Raw genomic sequence first — 21,644 nt, forward strand, 5'->3', positions numbered from 1 at the left:
ATGCTGCCTGAGATCTTGGTGGGAAATGCAGACCCGGAGGAGAAATCAGCCAAACATTTAAATGATATCCAACCGCCTGAATTCTGATCTTCATGGTACCCACCTAGTAGCTAATACTTCACCACTCACAGCCACAGGTCTTAATAACAACATCTGAAACTGTGGCAGGTCTTAGAAAAAAAACTGCAAGATTTTTAAGGACCCTGAAAGTTCTAACATTTTAAGTGAAGTGGCTTAGGCCATGATCAGTGATAGACCCAGAACTTACTCCTAGACCTGGGCTACCACGAAGGAGACAAGGCAATTTCCCAGTTTGGCTTCAGCATTCCCGTGTCACTAACAAGTCACCCTTCCTAGCCCAGCGAATGTTCCAAACTCTCACCAAACAGCTGCCATCTTCCTTGGCTCCACAGTCACAGAAGAAGGAACCATATTTGGCATAGGAAATCTCATGATCCTTGTGGCACACCTTGGCACAAACTGTGCACACACCTACCCCATCTACCATTTTACAGGTGTGACAGTGGTACCTACAAAGAACGAGAATGAGTAAATGAGCCCAGCTGCGCCAACAGTCCAAGCCCAACAAATCCTCACCTGAAAGAATGAACTACTCTTACCAATGCTGATTCATGAATTCTTTCTGAGTGATCGTGAAAGTGCAGAGTTTATTACAAAGAGAATCTTCATCCTTCAAAAATAATAAATCTTTTTAATCAGAAATATACCCTCTACACAGGCCTACAGAGAATAAACAGTCGATTCCTAAATGACCAGTAAAACTTACCCCTTGAAATTATCTGCAGGCTATAAACGTGCTACAATTCCAGGTGAGAGCTTAAGGTTTTATGATTAGAAAAGAAAAAAAAAAAATCTAGGGGTGCCAGGGTGGCTCAGTCGGTTGAGCATCTGACTTAGTCTTGGCTCAGGTCATAATCTCAGGGGCGTGGGGTCAAGCCCTGCATCGGGCTCAGTGCTCAGCAGGGAGTCTGCTTGGGGCTCTCTCTCTCTCCCCCCCTCCCTCTGCTCCTCCCCCTGCTCATACATGCTCACCCTCCCTCTCCCCATCTCTCTCTCAAATAAATAAATCTCTAAAATAAATAAAAGAAATCTTAAGCTTTCTCTGTAAGAGAGCTCACACCATACCCATGAAGAAATCATCCCTAAGACTCCACTTAGGATACAAACACCGAACAACTGCAGAGTAAGTGACTCTGCATGGAAGAAGCCATGTGCTTATTAAACAGTCCCTTCCCTAAGAGATCAGATCCCTACAGCTTACTCTGCAGACCTAGAAAATCAGTCTGGCATTAGTCATATAAAGTGGGAGAAAGCAGACAGGAGTGGGAGAGTTTTGAGGCTCACAGGAGCTAGAAAAGAGGGCCAAAGGCTTGTTGTTAGCATGAGCTCTGTCAGTGCCAGTCAGCCGTTAATAAACTGGCATGGTTGCCTGGATGATGACGTGGTACTTACTGAATCCTCAGCCTGGGAGTCTTCCTCTTCCACTGCCAACTCCTCCACCCAGTCTGAGTCCACCTCAATGGCCCGCTCCTCCCCATCCACCGAGAGGTGACTTGGGCCTTGACCATTACTCTGGCTCAGGGCATTGGTGACATCGGCCAAGTAAGACATAATGTGGCACGTGCACTCCAGGACTATCACATGCTGGAAGAAAAGACCACCATCACACCACAGAAACCAGTTCTCCATATGTGATTATTGTGTACTATGTTTTCTCAAACTCTCCTCAATAAAGCTCAAGATCGGGGCGCCTGGGTGGCTCAGTTGGTTAAGCGACTGCCTTTGGCTCAGGTCATGATCCTGGAGTCCCGGGATTGAGTCCCGCATCGGGCTCCCTGCTCAGCAGGGGGTCTGCTTCTCCCTCTGACCCTCTTCCCTCTCGTGCTCTCTGTCTCTCATTCTCTCTCTCTCAAATAAATAAATAAAATATTTTAAAAAATAAATAAATAAATAAAGCTCAAGATCAGAGACTTGGTATAAAAGCAGACAAAAAAACATTTTAATTACCCATTTCCTCAGCTCTGAGCACTGTGACCGCATGTAGCAGTTAATACATTGGGCTGAATTAATGTGATTCATTCATTCTCAAACACGAAGACAACCCTCTACGAAATGTTGTAAAATGAGGTAAAAATGAAATCAGGAAAACAGAGTAGAATTGGAGGCAAAAACCATTCAAGAAGAATGGTGGTTGCCAGAGGCAGGAGCAGGGGGTGGGTGGAGAATGGATGAAGGGCGTTCAAAAGATACAACCTTCCGGTTATAAAATAAGTAAGTCACATGGATATAATGCACAGCATGGGGACAATAGTTAACAATATATTGTATTGCATGTTTGAAAGTCACTAAGAGAATAGGTCTTAAAAGTCCTCAGTACAAGAAAAAAACATTTTACAACTATGTATGGAGACAGATGTTAACTAGCCTTATTGTGGTGATCACTTCACAACCTACACAAACATCGAATCATTATGCTGTACACCTGAAAATAATATAGTGTTACACGTCAAGGATACATCAATATAATAAAAAGACTAAATTAAAAGTATGAATGGGCTCTCATTGGCTTTTTTCCTACCAACAGCATTTTTTTTAACCATTAGTAAAAGACATTTACGTTACTGGGTTTTAAACTTATGCAGTAGGGAGGAATAGCTTCAGAAATCAAGCGAAATTTTCCAGCAAACCACTGCTCATGTTTGCCTAAAAATCCCTGGAGCCTGGCATCAAGGCCTCATATTTCTAAGTTCCTTCCCTAGGCGCTCTGACAGTTCAGAGCTGAGAGGACAAAGACTAGCAAGAAAGGAAGGAGACATGAATGGTGCAGTGCTGGGTCTCAGAGGTCAGTTAGCTGCTCTTAGCCACCTATGTCAGGTTCATGGTGGGGTAAGGGGAGGAGAAGAATGCCTGCATGCAAGACTTCTGTCAGTTTAAAACCATTCTTCGCAGCAGTGACCTGAACCTTCAGGTAAATTAAACAATTCTAGTCCATGGACTAGAGCAAAGAAGTCAGTCGGTGACCCCATATACCACCTACTCAGAGTACCCAGTTCCAATGCAGGAGCAGGGAACAATTTTCTACAGCATACTAATGTCTAAAAAACAGCAAGAATTCACTAGGTTTTAAGGATTCAGCTGGATGTTTTTTGTTTACCCTGTTATTTCCCCCCATCACTCCTCACAACCCAGCAGAGGCCCGAGGGCATGCAGTTCACGTTACAAACTCCTAGGGCTTTGAAACTGTACCCAGGCTGGCCAAGGCCAGAAGCCAGTCAAACGGAGAGCCTTCTATGGATCACAAAGAATCATCATCAGTCCCTGATTGCTGTCATGCTTCACTGTGCTTACCTTTCCATGCATTACATTGGCATTCAGTTTTTCAACCACATTCTTCTGTGATAGGTATTTCTTGCTGTCCCAAAGGAAAAAAAAAGGCGGGGCGGGGGGGGAGACAGGTGAGACACAAAAATCATCTAAGGAACCAAAGAAAAGGAAGCAGTTTTCATGAATCCTGCGTCAATTTGTGACACTGGGAAGCAAAGGCATTCTTAGAAAACACTGAGGTGTAGGTGCTCTGGTCTTACCACTGACACTTGATACACTTTCCCTAAGACTTCTCCTAAGGATAATGAACAGGAAGCCCTATAAGAATGTAACAAAGATTGAGTCTCAAGTGAACAGTTACAGACTATTCCCTCAATCCCCAATAAAAAGGTAGAGACTCAAGTTCTTTTATACTCACTCCAAGCTACAAAGAAAATAACTTGTAATTCATTATCTATCCCCCTTCTCTCTAAGAGCAACGCTGCACCTATAGATAGGCCCCTCCAATTTCATCATCTTACCATCTACTCAGCCAGTCCACAGCAGCATTGTGAAGCTGAAGATGGCCGGCACCTTGACCTGCACTGGCCAGTGTGGCCATCACAACCATGAGTTCAGGGAAACCAGTCCCATCACCATTGGCCAACATCTCTGTCGCCATGGGGATCAGGGTGCCCAGAAGCACAGCACACACACCTTCTCCAACTTGGCTGGTAGAAAAGAAACAGCAAATTAGTAAGTAAACAACAGGAATCTGACCGTACTTCTAAATTTATAAAAGTAAGAGACATTGAAAATTAAACATTAAATACATGACTCTCCCCGCCCCCTTTCTCCCCACTCCATATATATGCACCCAGTTTTGGACTTCAGCTATTAGAGCACAGAACATTCACCCATGTGACAACTGACAGGCCCAGTCACTGCAAAAGTTTTTCCACAGGAGAAATTAAGGAGCTCCACTAGATTCCTTAAGTCTAGTGAGGGGAGCTCCGGAGTCGCTCAAAATGCTAAGGACCAATGCCTGAAGGAAAGAATGCCGCAAATGCTGTCAACATTCATCTGGGGCTCTTAGGGACACGTGACTCAAATGCATGTGTTCTACCTGTTTTCTCGAACGATGTACGTAGTCAACAGCTGCAACAGCTGCCGGTTCTCCTGAATCACATCCAGCTGGTCAGAGTCTTTGGGGGGCGACGCAGTCATGCGGGTGAGCCAGGCCTGGAGGCGCACGGGCTCCACGCAAGCCAGCTGTGCCAGAGAGCCACAGAGATGCAGAAGGCTCGGGTTTGGGCTCTTCTCAGCTAGGGACAGACCAAGAGGCTGCGGTCAGTGATGGAGGGTGAGGGACAGGAGGGAAGGCGCTGACTAGGAGCCAGGAAAGGCTTCGGGCAAGTTTCCAACTGCCTTCCCAACTTCCTTGCAGGGATTCTCTGCACTTGTTACTCGGTAGTTATACTTGGGCAGAAGATATGCACAGTATTAGCTGGACATCAAAGTTCCCGTAAAAAGATTACTAAAAACTGTCACTCACTCAGCTGGAAGAGTTTGGTGAAGAATTTCAGAACTCGGTTACAGAATTTAGCAGAGAGGTTCTCATTGGCTGTTGCCATCATGATTTGCACGAGTTCCCCACTGGGAGGCAGAAGGAGTAAAAAAGGGGAGAATCACATTAAGCCTCACATAAAAAGGCATCCGCTTCTATTTCTTCACGATGTCATCTCCCCTCAGGGGACTGGTCACTTGTCAGTCAACGACACTAGGTGTTCATGAAATCAACCCCTCATCAATAACCTGAAGGACCAGCAATTAATCTAAGTCCTCCCCCCGGTACAAACACCTAAAGCAGGCTTTAAGTGTTCCCTGAGACAAAAATATCTAATGCTTTCAGGAGACATTCAAAAAATGTTCACTGAGTAAAACAAAACACGGCTCACCTGTCAGAGAAAAATTCCTCCATAGCTTTACGAGCCTGGCTGCTCTCCAGTTGCTTTTCCAAATATTGGAGACATTCCTCCAAGATGGATTCATCCAGTCCACTGAGGATCAAAAGAAAAATTAACTACCAGAAATAAGGTCTGTTTCAATGTCTTCCTAATACTGATTTTTAAAAATCCAAAGTTTATGACTAAACCTTAAGGGCAATATTCAATTTTTTTTTCAAAGCTGAGCATAAGGGGCGCCTGGGTGGCTCAGTCAGTTAAGTGTCTGCCTTCAGCTCAGGTCATGATCCCAGGGTCCTGGGATCGAGTCCCACATTGGGTTCGCTGCTCAGCGGGGAGCCTGCTTCTCCCTCTCCCTCTGCCTCTCCCCATGCTTGTGTTCTATCTCTGTCAAATAAGTAAATAAAATCTTTAAAAAAATTTTTTTCAAAGCTTAGCATAAAGCCTGGCTACACAGGAGGTCAGTACATATCTAACACATTAAACTATAACAAAACGAAAAAGTTCCTAAAATCTTAAAGGATATAGTCAATGGCTAAGAGTTCAAAGAATCATTGCTGCTGTTTCAAATTACAGACAGATAAATAGGAAGGAAAGAAGGAAGGAAGAGGAAGGAAGGGAAGAAGGAAAGATGAGGGAGGGAGGGAGGGAGAGAGGAAAGAAGGAAGAAAGAAAGGGAAGGGAAGGGAGGGAGGGAGGAAAAGAAAAAAAAAAGAAATGCTTGATGAAACTCTGGAGTCAACAACAAAAAGCCAGCAATGTCCATACTTGGACCCTTCATTAGTACAGTTCTCAGTGGGACAAAGCTGCAACTCACTCTGCTGCTCTTAAGGACTCGCCCACATCACTACGGCCTAAACTACCAAAGTCAAACAGTGGTTTGGTTTAGGTAAGTCCCCACCACCCATCTCAGAGGCATGGTTCTAAAAATATTAGAAATTCTACGAAGCTACTTTGTACAGTTCATTACATCAAGTAAGGCGCTTGATAAGCATCTGTTCAATTACTTAAAGTTTCCAAATCTGAACCATTTAAGCCTTCCACTTTCTCAACATTGATTCCTAACAATCATAAAAGCGGATTCCAAATAACCTTTCGTGCATGTCCACAAGAACATAAAATGAACACAAGTACAGAACTGTCTGTTAAAAAGCACAATAAGCCATTAATTAATGACATAAAGAAAGCAGCACTGGTATATACGGCTGCAAGCAGCAGGAGGTCACAGGAGCCTGACCACCCCCTCAATCAGGCTCACCTATTGGGATCTGCATGATTGGCCAGAATGTTGTAACAACCAGTGATCAGTTTCTCATACACTCGAGCCAAGAACTCCTCAGACTCCGCAGGGCCCAGGATGCGCTCCAGCGAGTTGCTACTGATCTCAGCGACGCTCTCAGTGCTCGACTCCAAAAGAAGGGGAAGAAGGGTCCGAATTACCTGTGGCGGGTTCATCTCATCGGACCAACTTCAGCAAAGAAAATGAAACCATGTTAGTGAATATACTCCTGCCACAAAGCTGCAATGGCAAGGATAGGGCAACTCAATCATTTACTGAGGGAGGAGGGCTTTTATTCCTATCTTTTTCCCCTTGATATTTTTTACATACAGTGTAATCATACAACTTCATAATTTTATTTTTCATTATTATATCAGAAACAAAACAAAAATCATTCCACGTGAGAAGTCCACGTGAGAAGTTAAATTGTTAATTTAACAATTAACAATATAAAATGTACTTTGTAATATTCAGAAAAGAAAATTAACTGAAACCTAAGCTAGAAACCCATCCCAGACAACTTTCGTAGAACTGCCAGGAATCTGGATCACTTTCAAGGCGATGTGATAGAGGCCTTCACCTGGGTCCTATGTACAGGAAGACAAAGCAGTGCCTCCCTGGCCTGCCCCAGGCCCCACAAGAGCAGAGGCTAACTCCCGCAAGGATTCTGGAGATGCATGATTTGAAATCTATCACTGCCACCTTAAAACTCCAACCCAAAGCACCTCAAAATTACAGTATGATTTAAAGCCTGGATGGCCTTTTCTGCCAGAGGGGAGGAGGTATTCTGCTACCTTTCACATCACATTCTAGATTAATGCTCACAGTCCACTCTGAAACAACAGACTCTCTTTGCTACAGAAGCATACAAGAAAAGCATTATTACACGATTATAAACTCCATCTTCCTTTAGCTACAAAGGAACACAGAAATAGAGAGCAAGCAGGGCTCTGTAGTAGATACTCACACAATAAGATCTCCGGTCAGCCTGACCAGTGAGAGGAGGGTGTGCTTCAGAGAAGCAGCCAGGGGCAGACTTTGGCCACAAAGAGTCCCCAAGTGAGCAGCCTGCACAGCACTGATGTAACTCTCCGAAGGGATGGTGTCATTAGCAAAGGCATTGCGCTGAAAGGAAACAAAACAGACATGAATGGACAGACCGTCTATCTAGCAGGGATAAAAATTCTCACGTGGGGGGAAAAGAACCCAGTGGCATAAACTAAGACCCACTGAGGTTTCCAGACAATGGCTCTACTCAGTATACACTATTACTCATCCTGGGAAGGAAAGTGGGGTAGAGCGAAGGAAGCAGTTAACAATTTTTAGTTAGTACAAAGGTAACTTAAAATTTATAAAGTTAAAGGGCGCCTGGGTGGCTCAGTCGGTTGAGCATCCAACTCCTGATTTCGGCTCAGGTCATGATCTCAGGGTTATGAGATGGAGCCTGCTTAAGATTCTCTCTCTTGGGCGCCTGGCTGGCTCAGTCAGTTGAGCGTATGACTCTTGGTTTCAGCTCAGCTCATCTTAGTAAGGCCATGGGATGGAGCCCTCATCAGGCTCCGTGCTTAGCGGGGAGTCTGCTTGAGATTCTTTCTCCCTCTCCCTCTACCCCTCCCCCTCTCTCTCCTCCTCTTAAAAAAAAAAAAGCTAAAAAGTTAAAATGTTAGTACAACAATGTTAAAATGTTAAGATACCCAACACCAGTTTTCAAATAATTAGAATATATTCTACTTAACACTAAAACTACTATCTATAATAATTAAGAAGGAGATGTATTTTGCAAAGCATTAGAGTCTCCAATAAAATATCTTCATTATCCTTCAACTCTGGGTAATGTAAATAGAGATCACAATTATAAAGCAGGGATACAAGATTACAATGCTTGACTTTCACAAAGAACAGTGACAAGGGAATAATATGTTAATAGAGATAATTTGAACAGAGCAGACACAAAGGTCAAGTGAACTGACAGGAGACTCCAGTCTTCCAACAGCCTCCAGAACCTGAAAGCTACCCTAGGAAACTATGACAAAAGGAGCAGGTTCGGGCGCCTGGGTGGCTCAGTTGGTTAAGCGACTGCCTTCAGCTCAGGTCATGATCCTGGAGTCCCTGGATCGAGTCCCGCAAGGGGCTCCCTGCTCAGCAAGGAGCTTGCTTCTCCCTCTGACCCTCCCCCCTCTCATGTGCTCTCTCTCTCTCATTCTCTCTGTCTCAAATAAATAAATAAAATCTTTAAAAAAAAAAAAAAAAGGAGCAGGTTCCTGATATTTTTCCTAAAAAGGAAATGAAAACAGCTCACATTTACTGAGAATTCAGGAGCCAAAGACTGTGCCAGGCACCTTACATTTCATACAATTAATCTTCACATCCCAGTATTAAAGAGACAAGGAAACAAAGCGAATAATAAAACGGCTGTCTTATAACACAGTAACACAGATTTCTTAACAAAACAACCACCTGGGTACCATTTGGGTAATTCAAGCCTTTGATTATCGATTCAACCATAGCAAATATATTGCAGCATACCAAGACCTCTTGGCAGTTACTTTCAGCCTAAGGAATAAGAACAGAACACAGAATGGCTAGCGCTCCATATCCCTACTCTGAGAACAGACACTCACCCAGGATCCGATGTTGGGAAACTCATTGGTGTTGATGTTGTTCCAAGATTCACACACAGCCTGCACCCAGGATGGTAAATTCTGAACCAGTGTGGGACCTGGAGGCGACAGGAAAGACGAGGACTCATCACAAGAGAGAAAAAAATGACACATACTATTTTAAAGCCAAGCCCAAATGCAGAAAGATACACCATTGCCCAATCTGTCAACATAATTACTAAGATCGCTTAGATGGATCTTTCAATAGCGGTACTATATCCAAGAACTAGCTAATTGCTTAATAGCTAACAATGTCAATTATAAGGTTTTCATTTCCCATCATAGTCACTTTCTAATCTCGCAAGTAAAGACGACAACTGAGAAAGGGATACAAAGCGGGAGCATGTCACTACAAGTCAGGCTAAAATCACTACTCAGCGTCTGTTACACCTTCCACAAACAGGTAGCACCTTAGTCTCTTCTCTCAAGACAAATCTGAGGGCAGGGATTCTTTTTCTTTTTTTAAAGATTTATTTATACATTTCGGAGACAGAGTGAGAGACAGAGGTGGGGGAGCAAAAAAGAGAGAGGATCTCAAGCAGACTCCCTGCTGAGCACAGAGCCTGACACAGGCCCGATGCCACCACACGGAGATCAGGACCTGAGCCGAAATCAAGAGTCGGACACTTAACTGACTGAGCCACCAGGTGCCCCCGAGGGCAGGGATTCTTAATGCGCATCAAGAACAGCATTCCAGGGCGCCTGGGTGGCTCAGTTGGTTAAGCGACTGCCTTCAGCTCAGGTCATGATCCTGGAGTCCCGGGATCGAGTCCCGTATCGGGCTCCCTGCTCGGCAGGGAGTCTGCTTCTCCCTCTGACCCTCCCGACCCTCCCCCCTCTCGTGCTCTCTCTCGCTCAGATAAATAAATAAAATCTTAAAAAAAAAGAACAGCATTCCAGGGGCGCCTGGGTGGCTCAGTCAGTTAAGTATGTGCCTTCGGCTCGGGTCAGATCCCAGGGTCCCAAGATTGAGCCCCACACTGGGCTCCCTGCTAAGCGGGAAGCCTGCTTCTCCCTCTCCCTCTGCTGCTCTCCCTGCTTGTGCTCTCTCGTGCTGTCAAATAAATAAATAAAATCTTTAAAAAAAAAAAAGAACAGCATTCCATGAAGTAGGAGAATTTAATTTCCAAAAGTGTGACTATCTGAACACTGAAAAGGCATTTAAAGCTTGCAATTCAGGAAAATACAAACAGTAATAAATTGAGAGAGTAATGACTGCTCTTAACTCCAGTCCTGCTCAGGTCCTTTTGCTTCCCCAGCCTCCATTTCTACCAGATCATTCCTAACATGGGGAAGAGGTCTGCCCAGCACGAAGCAGCAGCTTGCTGATCTCCCTGATCTCCATAAATGAAAAAGAGAACACAGGCTAATGCTTTAGAACCAAATGACTGGTTTGGATCCCAGCCTCCACATCCTGCAAGACGTAGGATCTTGGGCAAATTAACTTCTCTAAGACTTAGTCTCCTATGGAGTAAGAGGGGAAAGTAACACTTCATAAAGCTTCTGAGAGGACTGACAGAGATAAACCTATGTCAATGTTTGATACACAGAAAGGTTCCAGTAAGTGGCAAATGTCAGTAGACAGGCAGACAAGTGGTAGGACTTGTCCTACCAGCGGTAACAGCATTTCAAAAAGCACATTCACTTACCCAAAGTGTTTGCCTTGCACCTACTAGAGCCAATAGCCAAAACGGCAGCAAAGCCATGCAATTTCTCCTGGGAAGGTTTTTCAGTGGATCCTTCTTCATTAAAGTTCTGCAGCAAATAGGCTCTGAAGAAAAAAATAGGGGATACATGAAAGCTGAAGAACCTACTCCCATCATAGTTAGAAGAAACTGCCCTAGACAAATTGAAACACCTGTACCTCCGTTTCCTAATCTATTAAATGTAGTTGACAGTACCTGCCCCTTTGTGATCTCGTAAAAATTCCAATGGGTAGCTATTTTCCAAAGAATAGTCCATCCTTTGAAATGTCCCCAAAACACAATTCCAGGACAAATGAGCTTGGCAAACATTGAACACTATCTACCCACCTCCCCCTGGTCTTGGAAGATTGGCAGTGTATATACTGAAGGCTCTGAGAAGTATAGTTCACCTTTGAACAACAGGAGTTTTAACCACACAGGTCCACTTACACACAGATTTTTGTCAATAAATAAAATACAGTACTGTGAACATATTCTGTCCTCCTTATGATTTTCCTAATTACATTTTCTTTTCATTAGCTTAATTTAAGAATACAGTATATGATACAAATATATACAAAATATGTGCTAATGGACACTTTATGTTATCAATAAGGCAATTACTTAAGTTCAGGAAAATACAAACGGCTATAAATTTAGAGGGCAACTACCACCCTTAACTCCAGTCCTACTCAAGTCCTTTTACTTCCCCATCTGGTCAACAGTAGGCTACCAGTAGTTATGTTTGGGGGAAAACAAAAGTTCTATGCATATTTTCAACTGCATAGGGGGACTGGTGCTTCCAACCCCACGGGGTTCAAAGGTCAACTGTTCTATACTTTTTCAAAAGCAGTTCACCTGTATTTACTCAGGACTTCCCAAACTTACTTGCCAGGAATATTTATTAACAGCTTATTGTATAAAGAGTTGGCCTAATGGGCCAGATTGGAGTCTAGAAGCTCTCAGAGGGCAGGGACTTGATCAGCTTTGCTACTGCAATCCCCCCGGCACCTAGAAAAATACCTGACACATAACAAGCTCTCCCATTTGCTACTCATGCCTATTGCTCATGTATCGTCAAGAACTGTGCCTCCAACAATAGTCTTCGCTCTACTTACTCCAAGACATTCAAACTTAGGCTTTAGTTAAGCTTTACAATGACCCAAGTCCCTTTTAGCATAAAAGCTCCATAGAACAGGAGCTGAACAGTGAAATCCTACAGGGACCAGAGAAAGTAAATAAGCGTAAAGAGGCCCAGTGAGAACAGCTACACAGGGTAGCCATTCCTCAACTCTGGTATGCTAATGTTACATGGCAAGTCAGACACAGTTTTGCCAGTTCTTCCCATGTAAGAAAAGCCATAAATTTTGTTTTGTGAATAAACTCCCCATCTTAATACACTGAACGTAGATTCCAAGTATTTAAACATCATGCAGAAGTAGTCTATAGGGCGTGCAATTTGCAATGCGTATTATTTTAGAAAGGACTAGATTTCAAAATAATCCCCGACTCATTACAAAATTTCTCTAACTACCTACATGAAATTTAAAAAGCATTTAAAGCTTCATCTTAGTGAATGACAGAAATGACATGTTTGGGGAAATTTCATTATCTTTCCTTGTATCCTACAAGTTAAATGCTACAAAATATTTAAAGATTTATAGAAATCAAACTTCTTCTTGACTCTTCCTGAACTATTTGAAAATTCTCTCATCAGGCATCCCTTTCTTTATATTAGAGAAAAAAACATTTTACCAAGAGAGAAAAAAACCCTGAGCTGACAAAAAGAAAAAAATGTAAGATTCTCAGTCCTTAAGGATCTGCACAGTGAACAGTACTTAGAACCACCAAGCTCAATTTGAAGAATTTTCAGGCTTCTAAAGAAAGTAAACAGCCAAAGGATCTCAATTCCCCATTTCCAACATCTGTGGTCAGGCAGCCCGTCACACCTAGTGAATGATGCATAGGTGTCAATGAGTTGTAGAGTGGCTGGAAGCAGGTTCTTGGTGATCTCAGAAGACTTATGAGGATCAGTCTCGGCAGCCATCTTGGAAAAATGCTCATCCAGGGAGACCTGGACCTTCGAAATGGCAGCATCAAGGGTGTAGATGGACTGCAGACTTGGAATTTCATGGAGTTGCAAGATGGTGGTATAGTCGATGCTACAGAATGATGAGATCTTTAAAAGTACCCAAAATATTAATTAGTTGTGGCAAAGGGCTACGGCACAAGCTAAATCCTGGTATTATGGACCCAAAACGAACATACCTGTCGAGCAAAGTATTCCTCTACAATTTCAACATCATATTTCACTGAGCTGCACTTGGTGGATGCCAGTTCTAGGAGAGAACCAGCATGTTCCGCCTTCATGCCCTGTTTGATAAGGTGATCCTGTTTGGACAGCAAGAAAAAGTGTTCAGATTATTACAGATAGAGTCTAAAGCTTTCATTACCCTTAAAAACTAACAAGTTCCCACAAGTACAGAGCATGGTGGCTTTGGCCACCCCTCGGCAGCAAGCCCTGTGTGACACCGTGGTACCTTTATCCAGTTGGCATAAGAGCTGATGCGGAGGCGGGAAGACCAGCGCAGGGTGTGTAAGATGTCACATTCACTCATCTCAGGTGAGTTCATAGCCAGCTGGTTCATGTAGGTCTTTGATGGTGGCAAAATCCCCAGGATCCTCCACAGAATCAAGAAGTAACACTGAAGGGCACAGGCCTCCTGGAAGAAGCGAAAAGAGTGGTCACAGCAGTGGCACTTGGTATCGAGTCACGAGCCCCCGAACAGTAAGAACCATTCCAAATACAATGTTTAAAGCAGACTGTGTGCAGTCCTGACCTTCAACTAAGATCTGGCTTGCAAGTCTGCTCTGCAGGTCTTTGACAGAGAATATATATAATAACAAAGCAGGGTCCTAGGATTGAGCCACACGTCGGGCTCCCTCCTCAGCAGGGAGCCTGCTTCTCGTTCTGCCCGTCCTGCCCCCCTCCCCGCTTGTGCTCACTCTCAATCTCTCTCTCGCTCTCTCTCCCAAATAAAATCTTTAAAAAAAAAAAAAAAAATACTGAAGTATCAGTCAGTTCTGGAAACAGATAATTCAGTAACTGATTAGATCCCAGGAAGAAATTTCTGGTAGAACCGCTACCCAATTATCAAACACATTCCAAACTCTTTATAATCAGCCTGGGCTTCAGTGGTCTTACCAAGGCCGTTACGTTCTTGTTTTCCTTTCTCCTGACTGTATCAAGCTGGGATCCAGCTGCAAGCAGGGATGTCAGTGCAGTGTAAAGCTCATCATACTTGACAAGCTTAGAGAAAAGAACATCACATGCCTAATATCGAGAGAAAAAAAACATTTTTTCTTATTTTTTTGAAATATTTTGTCTACTACCCATACACTATCATTTAATCTCATGACTGACAAAATAGCTCATTCAAATTACAGGTAAGAATTTCTCCTTGCCGCAAGATTCCCATTCAGGGACCTCTCTCAGTTTATGGACTATTGTGAGCACACAAGGGCAGGTATTAGAATGATGTTAACTATTTTTTCCATTAAAAATATCTGCATGTGAAGATGCTAACAGAGACAGGAAGAAGGTGCCCCTACGGCAAAAGTAGAGCCCAGCAAATAACATATTCCTACTAGAATAAGTTCAAATCCGAATACAGGCCAAATTCCCTCATTACAAAAAGCAAGTCATTCCCTTTTCCCCTGACAGACTGATTTTGGTGGAAACCATCTGACCCACATGTAAAATGGGGTTTTAAAATTCCTGGTACCACAGAATCGAGTCGGTTCAAATCATCTTCTGAGGCTTCTGGGGACAGGACACAGTAGAATCTGGGTTGTGGGACAGCATCTGAAAAACAGGGGGCTCGTTAAAAGAATGGTTTCATTCTCAACTCTGTTTAGCAAGTATAAAATGTAAAAACTAAATAAACACTTTGGACACCTGAAGACACAAACAACCTTGGCACTACTGACATTCGGGGCCAGGTAATTCTTTGCTACAGTCCTGTGCACAACAGGATGTTTAGCACCCTCCCCGCTGTGACAACCAAATAGGTCTCCAGACACTGCCAAATGTCCCCGCATCCTTAGTTAAGAACCACTGCTCTAGGGGCGCCTAGGTGGCTCAGTCATTAAGCATCTGCCTTCAGCTCAGGTCATAATCCCAGGGTCCTGGGATCGAGCCCTGCATCGGGCTCCCTGCTCGGTGGGAAGCCTGCTTCTCCCTCTCTCACTCCCCCGCTTGTGTTCCTGCTCTCGCTAACTCGCTCTCTGTGTCAAATAAATAAATAAAATCGGGGCGCCTGGGTGGCTCAGTCGTTAAGCGTCTGCCTTCGGCTCAGGTCATGATCCCAGGGTCCTGGGATCGAGCCCCACATTGGGCTCCCTGCTCGGCAGGGAACCTGCTTCTCCCTCTCCCTCTACTGTTCCCCATGCTTGTGCTCTCTCTCTCTGTCAAATAAATAAAATCTTAAAATAAAAATAAACAAACAAAAATAAACACAAGAGACATTTCATCAAAAGAATGGACAACTGCTCTACACCACAGAGGTGAGAAACACCACAGAGAAGGTGAGAAACACCAGAAAAGGTCATGGCTCCCATTATTTTCTGAACAGTATCCCACCATGACCCAAAAGGAAGTTTTAGCCTCTGGGCTAGAACCACATTCCTATAATAGAAAAGTAAATGTAATCACTCACAGTGGCAGGAATCCATGTACTGCACTCTATGAGCAGACACAAGAATTCCTAATTCTTATGTCTCAATGTTGTTTTGCTTTTTGTTTTTAAATCAATGTGGGCGGGTGCCTAGGTGGCTCAGTTGTTAGGCGTCTGCCTTTGGCTCAGGTCATGATCCCAGGGTCCTGGGACTGAGCCCCGCATCGGGCTCCCTGCTCCACGGGAAGCCTGCTTCTCCCTCTCCCACTCCCCCTGCTTGTGTTCCCTCTCTCGCTGTGTGTCTCTGTCCTAAATAAATAAAATCTTAAAAAAAAAAAAATCAATGTGGGATATGTGACAGTCTATTTCCAAAAAGGTTTTGAATCCCTTGGTATTTGCCACCTATAGGGAATAGACTAAATCTTGAGGAGTCTCTAGCAATCTCCAGCACCAAATTCACTCCCCCCAGTGAGAACCAGTGAGTCAGCTTCTTACTAACAATCTTCTTTCTGACCTGATGAAAAATGCTTAGACCAGTTTTCTTCTACTTCTTTGAACCCGTGATAGAGAGGGGTGGTCGCCCGGCGGCTGTTGCTGTCCTGGGATCCATTTGCCCACCCAAAAGGAGGACTCAGCAAATTATGCTGCACCTTTTAAAACACAAATACTCAAATTAAGAAAGATACCTAGCTACATTCCGCATCTCACTGCAGGTGTGATAACTCGTAAATATATCAAACCTTGGGAAACTCACAAACCAAAATAAAGTTTTGACGTTTCTGTGACTTCTTTGGGGAGCATCTTTTTGCCAAAGTATAATGGGAATAGGGCTCAAGCAAACATTCTAGGAAATGCTGAATAATCCTTAACTGGCCTTCCCGTCCTCATGTTGGATCCCTATAACAAAACAGTTTACTAACCCATAAAACTTACTGCTCAACTATCATTCAACCACTAACAAATACTCAGGGAGGGCAGATGCTCAGGGCACTGAGCTGGACACCAGGTAAAGTGGGTTAATTCAAAGGACACCTGTGAACAGAACCTATAATCCAATTTTCACAAAACCATCAAATCAAATAACCTACATTTACTGCTCCTGGCTAAATATAAAGCATGAGCGCACACACGCAAGTCCAGTAGTCTTCCTAAGATTAATCATAAACCTACCACAACAAATGTCTAAAACCTAAAGTGAGCAGGTCATTTTGCTTTGGATCACGGCAACTCGAGAAGAAAAACACTCTCGGGGCGCCTACGTGGCTGTCGGTTAAGCGTCTGCCTTCGGCTCAGGTCATGATCCCAGGGTCCTGGGATTGAGCCCCGCATCGGGCTCCCTGCTCCACGGGAAGCCTGCTTCTCCCTCTCCCACTCCCCCCGCTTGTGCTCTCTCCCTCACTGTGTCTCTGTCAAATAAATAAATAAAGTCTTTAAAAAAAAAAAAAACAACACTCAATAACAGCTAGTAAAGCAAAAACAGTGTGTTCATCTGTACCTGCTCGAACAGATACACAGGGGCTTTGGAGTACTGATGAAGCAGATAATCAAAGATCAGAAGGAGGCGAGCCAGGATGAGAGGCACGGAGCGCGCCTGCGCATCCATGTTGGCACTCAACTCCTGGATGATCTGCACAAAAAGGGTCAGTATGGCCCGCTGGCCTTTCTCAGTGAAATTGTGAAAAATGAGAAGGAGCAGCTGCAGATGTTCTACATTCAAATCTTCCGTCTCGTTGGGCACCACCCCTTGCAGGGCATTCTGCTTCATTGTCGACAAAAACCTACCGCAGAGAAAAGGAGAAAGTGTCTGGTGAAAGAAATCCGAACATCCCCCAAGATTTACAATGTCAAGGGCTGGAGGAGTTAAGCTTTTTAAACCCAGGCATTAAGATAACAAATCAAGGAAGACAAAAATCTACACGTAAAAAGATTAAAAACTCAACCTTGGCTACGAAAAAGGTAAATTCGGCCACAGAATATTCCCTGTCGACTGTGGCGGTAGTGTAAACACCCACTCTGCCATTTCTGACCATGAAAAGAACTGTAAGCTCCCCCAAAAGGTGGCTTGTTTTTTTTAATTAATGAACCTGGACAATTTTATAAACTAGAAACCGTTCAATTACTTTTCCCTATAATTTGATTCTACAGCTTAATTTGTATTTTGAGAGTTTACACTACAGGTTAAAAGCACTGCATGATAGCACTCAAAAATAACTCAATGTACTAAAAAGCAATAAAAAATAAATTATACTATTCAGAGAACTTGTCTAAAGAGCTTTTATGCAAAAAAGGAATGAATGTAGACAACTGCTTCCATTGCCTTTGGCTAATTTAGGAAAGAGATTTGTGTTTTAATAAGGGTTTCCCTCACCCCATCCCCCTACGCTCCCCCCTCGCCCCCTCCCCCACCTCCTGGCCTTTTTGCAAGATTCCACCAAGAAAAATACAGTGGGACTTTGGCATTCCAGGAGGTTTATGACTCCTCAAATCCAGCATTAGAGCTATTTGATCATAGTATGGGGAAGAGAAAAGCAAAGCCTTTTAGGAAAACAAACTGCTTTGAAGACTCTTAACCATGTAAACAAAAATGGCAAATATAGGTCCATCTAAAGAGGATTTAGATGATTAATCTGAGCTTCCCCCAAGTAAAACAGTTCTTTAAAAGTTGTCCAAAAAAGACTGCAAGTCACCCTGAGTGGTTTTCATGATGAAAGCAAAATAACCAAAGACAGAGTTGGCTTCCCTGTTCCCGGTCTTTCAGAAAATCAGGTCAGGATAAAATTGGCTATGTTCAGGATTCAGGTTCTGTCTCTTAACTGCAACCATATCCCCCATGTGCTAAGGGATGATTTTGTTTCCAAACCATGGTTTAGGTACTTCTGCTTCTTAAACAGCACATCTTCCCCCAAAGCCATCAGAAACATACTCCTCCGCCCTCACCACCGTATACCCTACCATCAGATACCACCTCAGAGCCCCAGGCTAACTACAGAGAAGTCAAACAAATTAAAAAAGCACATAACCTTCTCTGCAGGGCTTCTCCTGGAGTTCTCTTACCTGTCCCAAACTTTAAGGCATTCAGGGACATCAGGATCACCTTGAGCGCCAGCTTTATGTTGCCAGATGAGCAAAAGGCGTGAAAGCACAGAGAGGCTTTGAGGGTGAATGTACAAGGGCCAAGGGCCCTCAGAGAAAGGTGCTACTCCCAGCTGCTGCAACAGCGTGTTCTGCCAGGAAAGACATACAAGAGACCATTAGGAAAAAGACAGAAAATGAGGCCAAAGGTTACCCACGAGCCCTAAATGTTACTCTTTAATGCTAGAAGAGTATTTTAAAGAGCACGCGGAAATTCAGATTTAGACGTAGTTTGGAGAAAGGTCATTTCACTCAACGAACAGGAAAAAAGGAAAAATTACTAATCAAACCCCATTCACAACCATAGCTAATCAGCGTCAGAACTGGGGTCCTGACACTAAAGGAGAGATGCACGAGACAGCAAAATCTGGATCGGTCCAAACGAGCTGACAGTTTTTCTTTCACAACCAGTTATATACCTCAAGTAACATTCAAAGTGGGGAGGTCCTGCAACTCGTAGGTCCAGCCGCTTGTATTTTCTTGTAAGCCTCTGCTTAGAGGCAGAAAAAGTCTGCCTCTGCGATGTCAAGGTACCCCAAATTAGTCAGGGTTGTCTGCCTCCAGTTGTAGCATGTCTTTCAAATGAGCTTGACTTGCAGCTCAGTTACTTAGCTGCAACTTATCTTCTCAAACACACACAAACTGCACGATGCCAATGGAAAACCAGACAAAGGCCTGCTTTCTCACTTGGCTTCAGAAGACACAAATCACAGTTACCTCGGGATACAGGATAAATTTCTAAGTCTGTTAAATTAAATTATATTCTTATAAAACATCCCAGAGGACCCCACTCGGAAATAATTATTCAAAATGTCACAGATATCAAGAGTAGTTCACACATGTACTGGGGTGGTTATCACAGGCTAGCTGCACACATACTCCACACGAAATGCTCAGAGCTATAGCCTTAGGTGGGTACGTGCTCCATTTTACTGATGGGGAAATAAGAGCTCAGAGTGGTTTAAGAACACGACCTAAGCCACATGATTCCCATGTGTCCTAGCCAGGTTTATCTCTAAAATCTGCATTCTTAATCATTATGCTCCACATAGGCTTAAAGACTTTTTTCAATTCCTGACTCAAGGAAATAATTCAAAAACATTAACGTGCCTGAACTACATCAAAAATATTACCTGTAGCACTCCTGTAATAATAAAAAAAAATTTAGAAAAAAATCTTAGTGTTCAATCAAGGAACATGCAGCCGTAATAGTGACAACTATAAAGAAAAAGGTAACAATTTTTGAAATAGTAAAATTTTAAAAAGCAGAAAAAAGAGATATATAGATGTTCTGATCTTAACTGCAAAACTGTGCAACTATAATATAGGGACTAGAAAGAAAACATGGAAAAATGTAAATCATGAATTTGGTGGAAGGATAGGTTATCGAGGTCATATTTTTTTTTTTAAAGATTTTTATTTATTTATTTGAGAGAGAGAGAACACCTGAGAGGGGATAGGGTCAGAGGACGAAGCAGACTCCCTGCCGAGCAGAAGCCCGATGTGGGACTCGATCCAGGGACTCCAGGATCATGACCTGAGCCGAAGGCAGTCGCTTAACCAACTGAGCCACCCAGGCGCCCGAGGTCATATTTTTTTAAGAGAGGGTTTTTTGTTTTGTGTCGTTTCAGGCCTCAGAGCCCTAAGACATGAGTGAACATTCCTCAGAACCTGGTTTTCCCCTATCCACTCCAACTCTCAGTAGCCCTAAGTAAGGGGACCTGACTTTTTAAGTAAAACTGACCCACAGCACCCCCACAAAGGCCTGGCCTGAAGCATTCCCTCCAGCCCTCTGGTGCCCTGCGCCCACCCTTGCTTAGTGCCGGCACTCCTGGACTTTCTGCCTCCGCCCTCCCCATTCGGGCCATCTTCCAACCCTCTTAACTGTTCTCGTGACTTCAACAGCTGCCTCTTAGTGGTTAATTCCCAAAGCTCCATTATCAATCTTAATTTTTTTTAGGATTTCTTATTTGAGAGAGAGAGCGAGCACAAGTGGGAGACAGAGACAGAGGGAGAAGGAGAAGCAGACTCCCCACTGAGCAGGGAGCCCGATGTGGGGCTCCATCCCAGGACCCCAAGACCATGACCTGAGCCAAAGGCAGACGCTTAACCGACTGAGCCACCCAGGCACCCCTCAATCTTAATTTTTTAAGAACTGAATTTCAGACTCACATTTCCAACTACTTTCTACATGTCTTCACCCCACTGGCACCTCAAAATGTCTTCCTATTTAAAATGATTTTTTTAACAGTAGTAGTGGCAACTATTTTAACTAAAAACATTGATAAAATATACAATTCTTATATACAATACTCATATAAAATGCCCATATACAAAAACATACGAACTGCTTTTCTCATTGGACTGAAAGGGCTATAAAATTCCCCATCCTGACAGGAAGCAACACAATCCCATGGTAACACCACAGTTCACTGCCTTTAGCTTACTCCTTCATGAAAAGAAAGCCTCGCACTCAAGCTCTACTGCACAGTGGCTTCCAGGCTGGCCGACCACAAGGGACTGCAAGTTGTGTGGGTAAGTAGACCCGGCTTGTTTTTCAGAACAAAGAGAAAACGGCACAATGCGCCTCATGTAGCTTAAGAACCCAGAGGTTCATTCTGAGCAAACCTGCAACCGTGAGTAAAAAGAACCCGAGCTGACTCAAACCTAGGAGTGAGCTCCCTACACACTCACGACAGCTCCTCTACCACCAAACCAACTCTCCTTGCTGATGTCCCTTTTCTATGAAAGACAACAGCACTCTTCTGGTCTCATTTGGGTTGAAAAGGCAGGCATTATCTCAGGTCCTTCCTATCCATGTCCTTTACCCTGGTCAAATAATTTCCCATGATCTCTACCGCGGGCCCTTTATCCACACTGTATCACCCACCCCCTTTCCTCATGATCCCAAACTAATTCAAGTC

General features: G+C 43.6%; 1 protein-coding gene across 8 annotated transcripts in view; it reads right to left on the bottom strand.

Moving 5' to 3' along the window:
• The window catches only part of LOC102741961 (E3 ubiquitin-protein ligase UBR4), a 109,084-nt gene that overhangs the window by 61,894 nt on the left and 25,546 nt on the right, over nt 1–21,644 (bottom strand). For all 8 annotated transcript variants that reach the window (XM_081817603.1, XM_081817601.1, XM_081817599.1 and 5 more), the window contains exons 18-37: nt 18,643–18,812; nt 17,084–17,366; nt 16,103–16,238; nt 14,698–14,777; nt 14,118–14,246; nt 13,453–13,635; nt 13,181–13,303; nt 12,862–13,091; nt 10,877–10,998; nt 9,189–9,286; nt 7,535–7,692; nt 6,547–6,756; nt 5,283–5,384; nt 4,880–4,980; nt 4,451–4,649; nt 3,867–4,055; nt 3,370–3,433; nt 1,474–1,665; nt 621–691; nt 383–530 (exon numbers count right to left, since the gene is read on the bottom strand). In XM_081817603.1, the coding sequence (XP_081673729.1) occupies nt 383–530; nt 621–691; nt 1,474–1,665; nt 3,370–3,433; nt 3,867–4,055; nt 4,451–4,649; nt 4,880–4,980; nt 5,283–5,384; nt 6,547–6,756; nt 7,535–7,692; nt 9,189–9,286; nt 10,877–10,998; nt 12,862–13,091; nt 13,181–13,303; nt 13,453–13,635; nt 14,118–14,246; nt 14,698–14,777; nt 16,103–16,238; nt 17,084–17,366; nt 18,643–18,812 (2,988 nt within the window). The remainder of the gene's footprint in view (nt 1–382; nt 531–620; nt 692–1,473; nt 1,666–3,369; nt 3,434–3,866; nt 4,056–4,450; nt 4,650–4,879; nt 4,981–5,282; nt 5,385–6,546; nt 6,757–7,534; nt 7,693–9,188; nt 9,287–10,876; nt 10,999–12,861; nt 13,092–13,180; nt 13,304–13,452; nt 13,636–14,117; nt 14,247–14,697; nt 14,778–16,102; nt 16,239–17,083; nt 17,367–18,642; nt 18,813–21,644) is intronic.

This window comes from Leptonychotes weddellii, chromosome 4 (assembly GCF_054177405.1).
Source record: "Leptonychotes weddellii isolate Sample4059 chromosome 4, ASM5417740v2, whole genome shotgun sequence".
Lineage (NCBI taxonomy): Eukaryota > Metazoa > Chordata > Mammalia > Carnivora > Phocidae > Leptonychotes > Leptonychotes weddellii.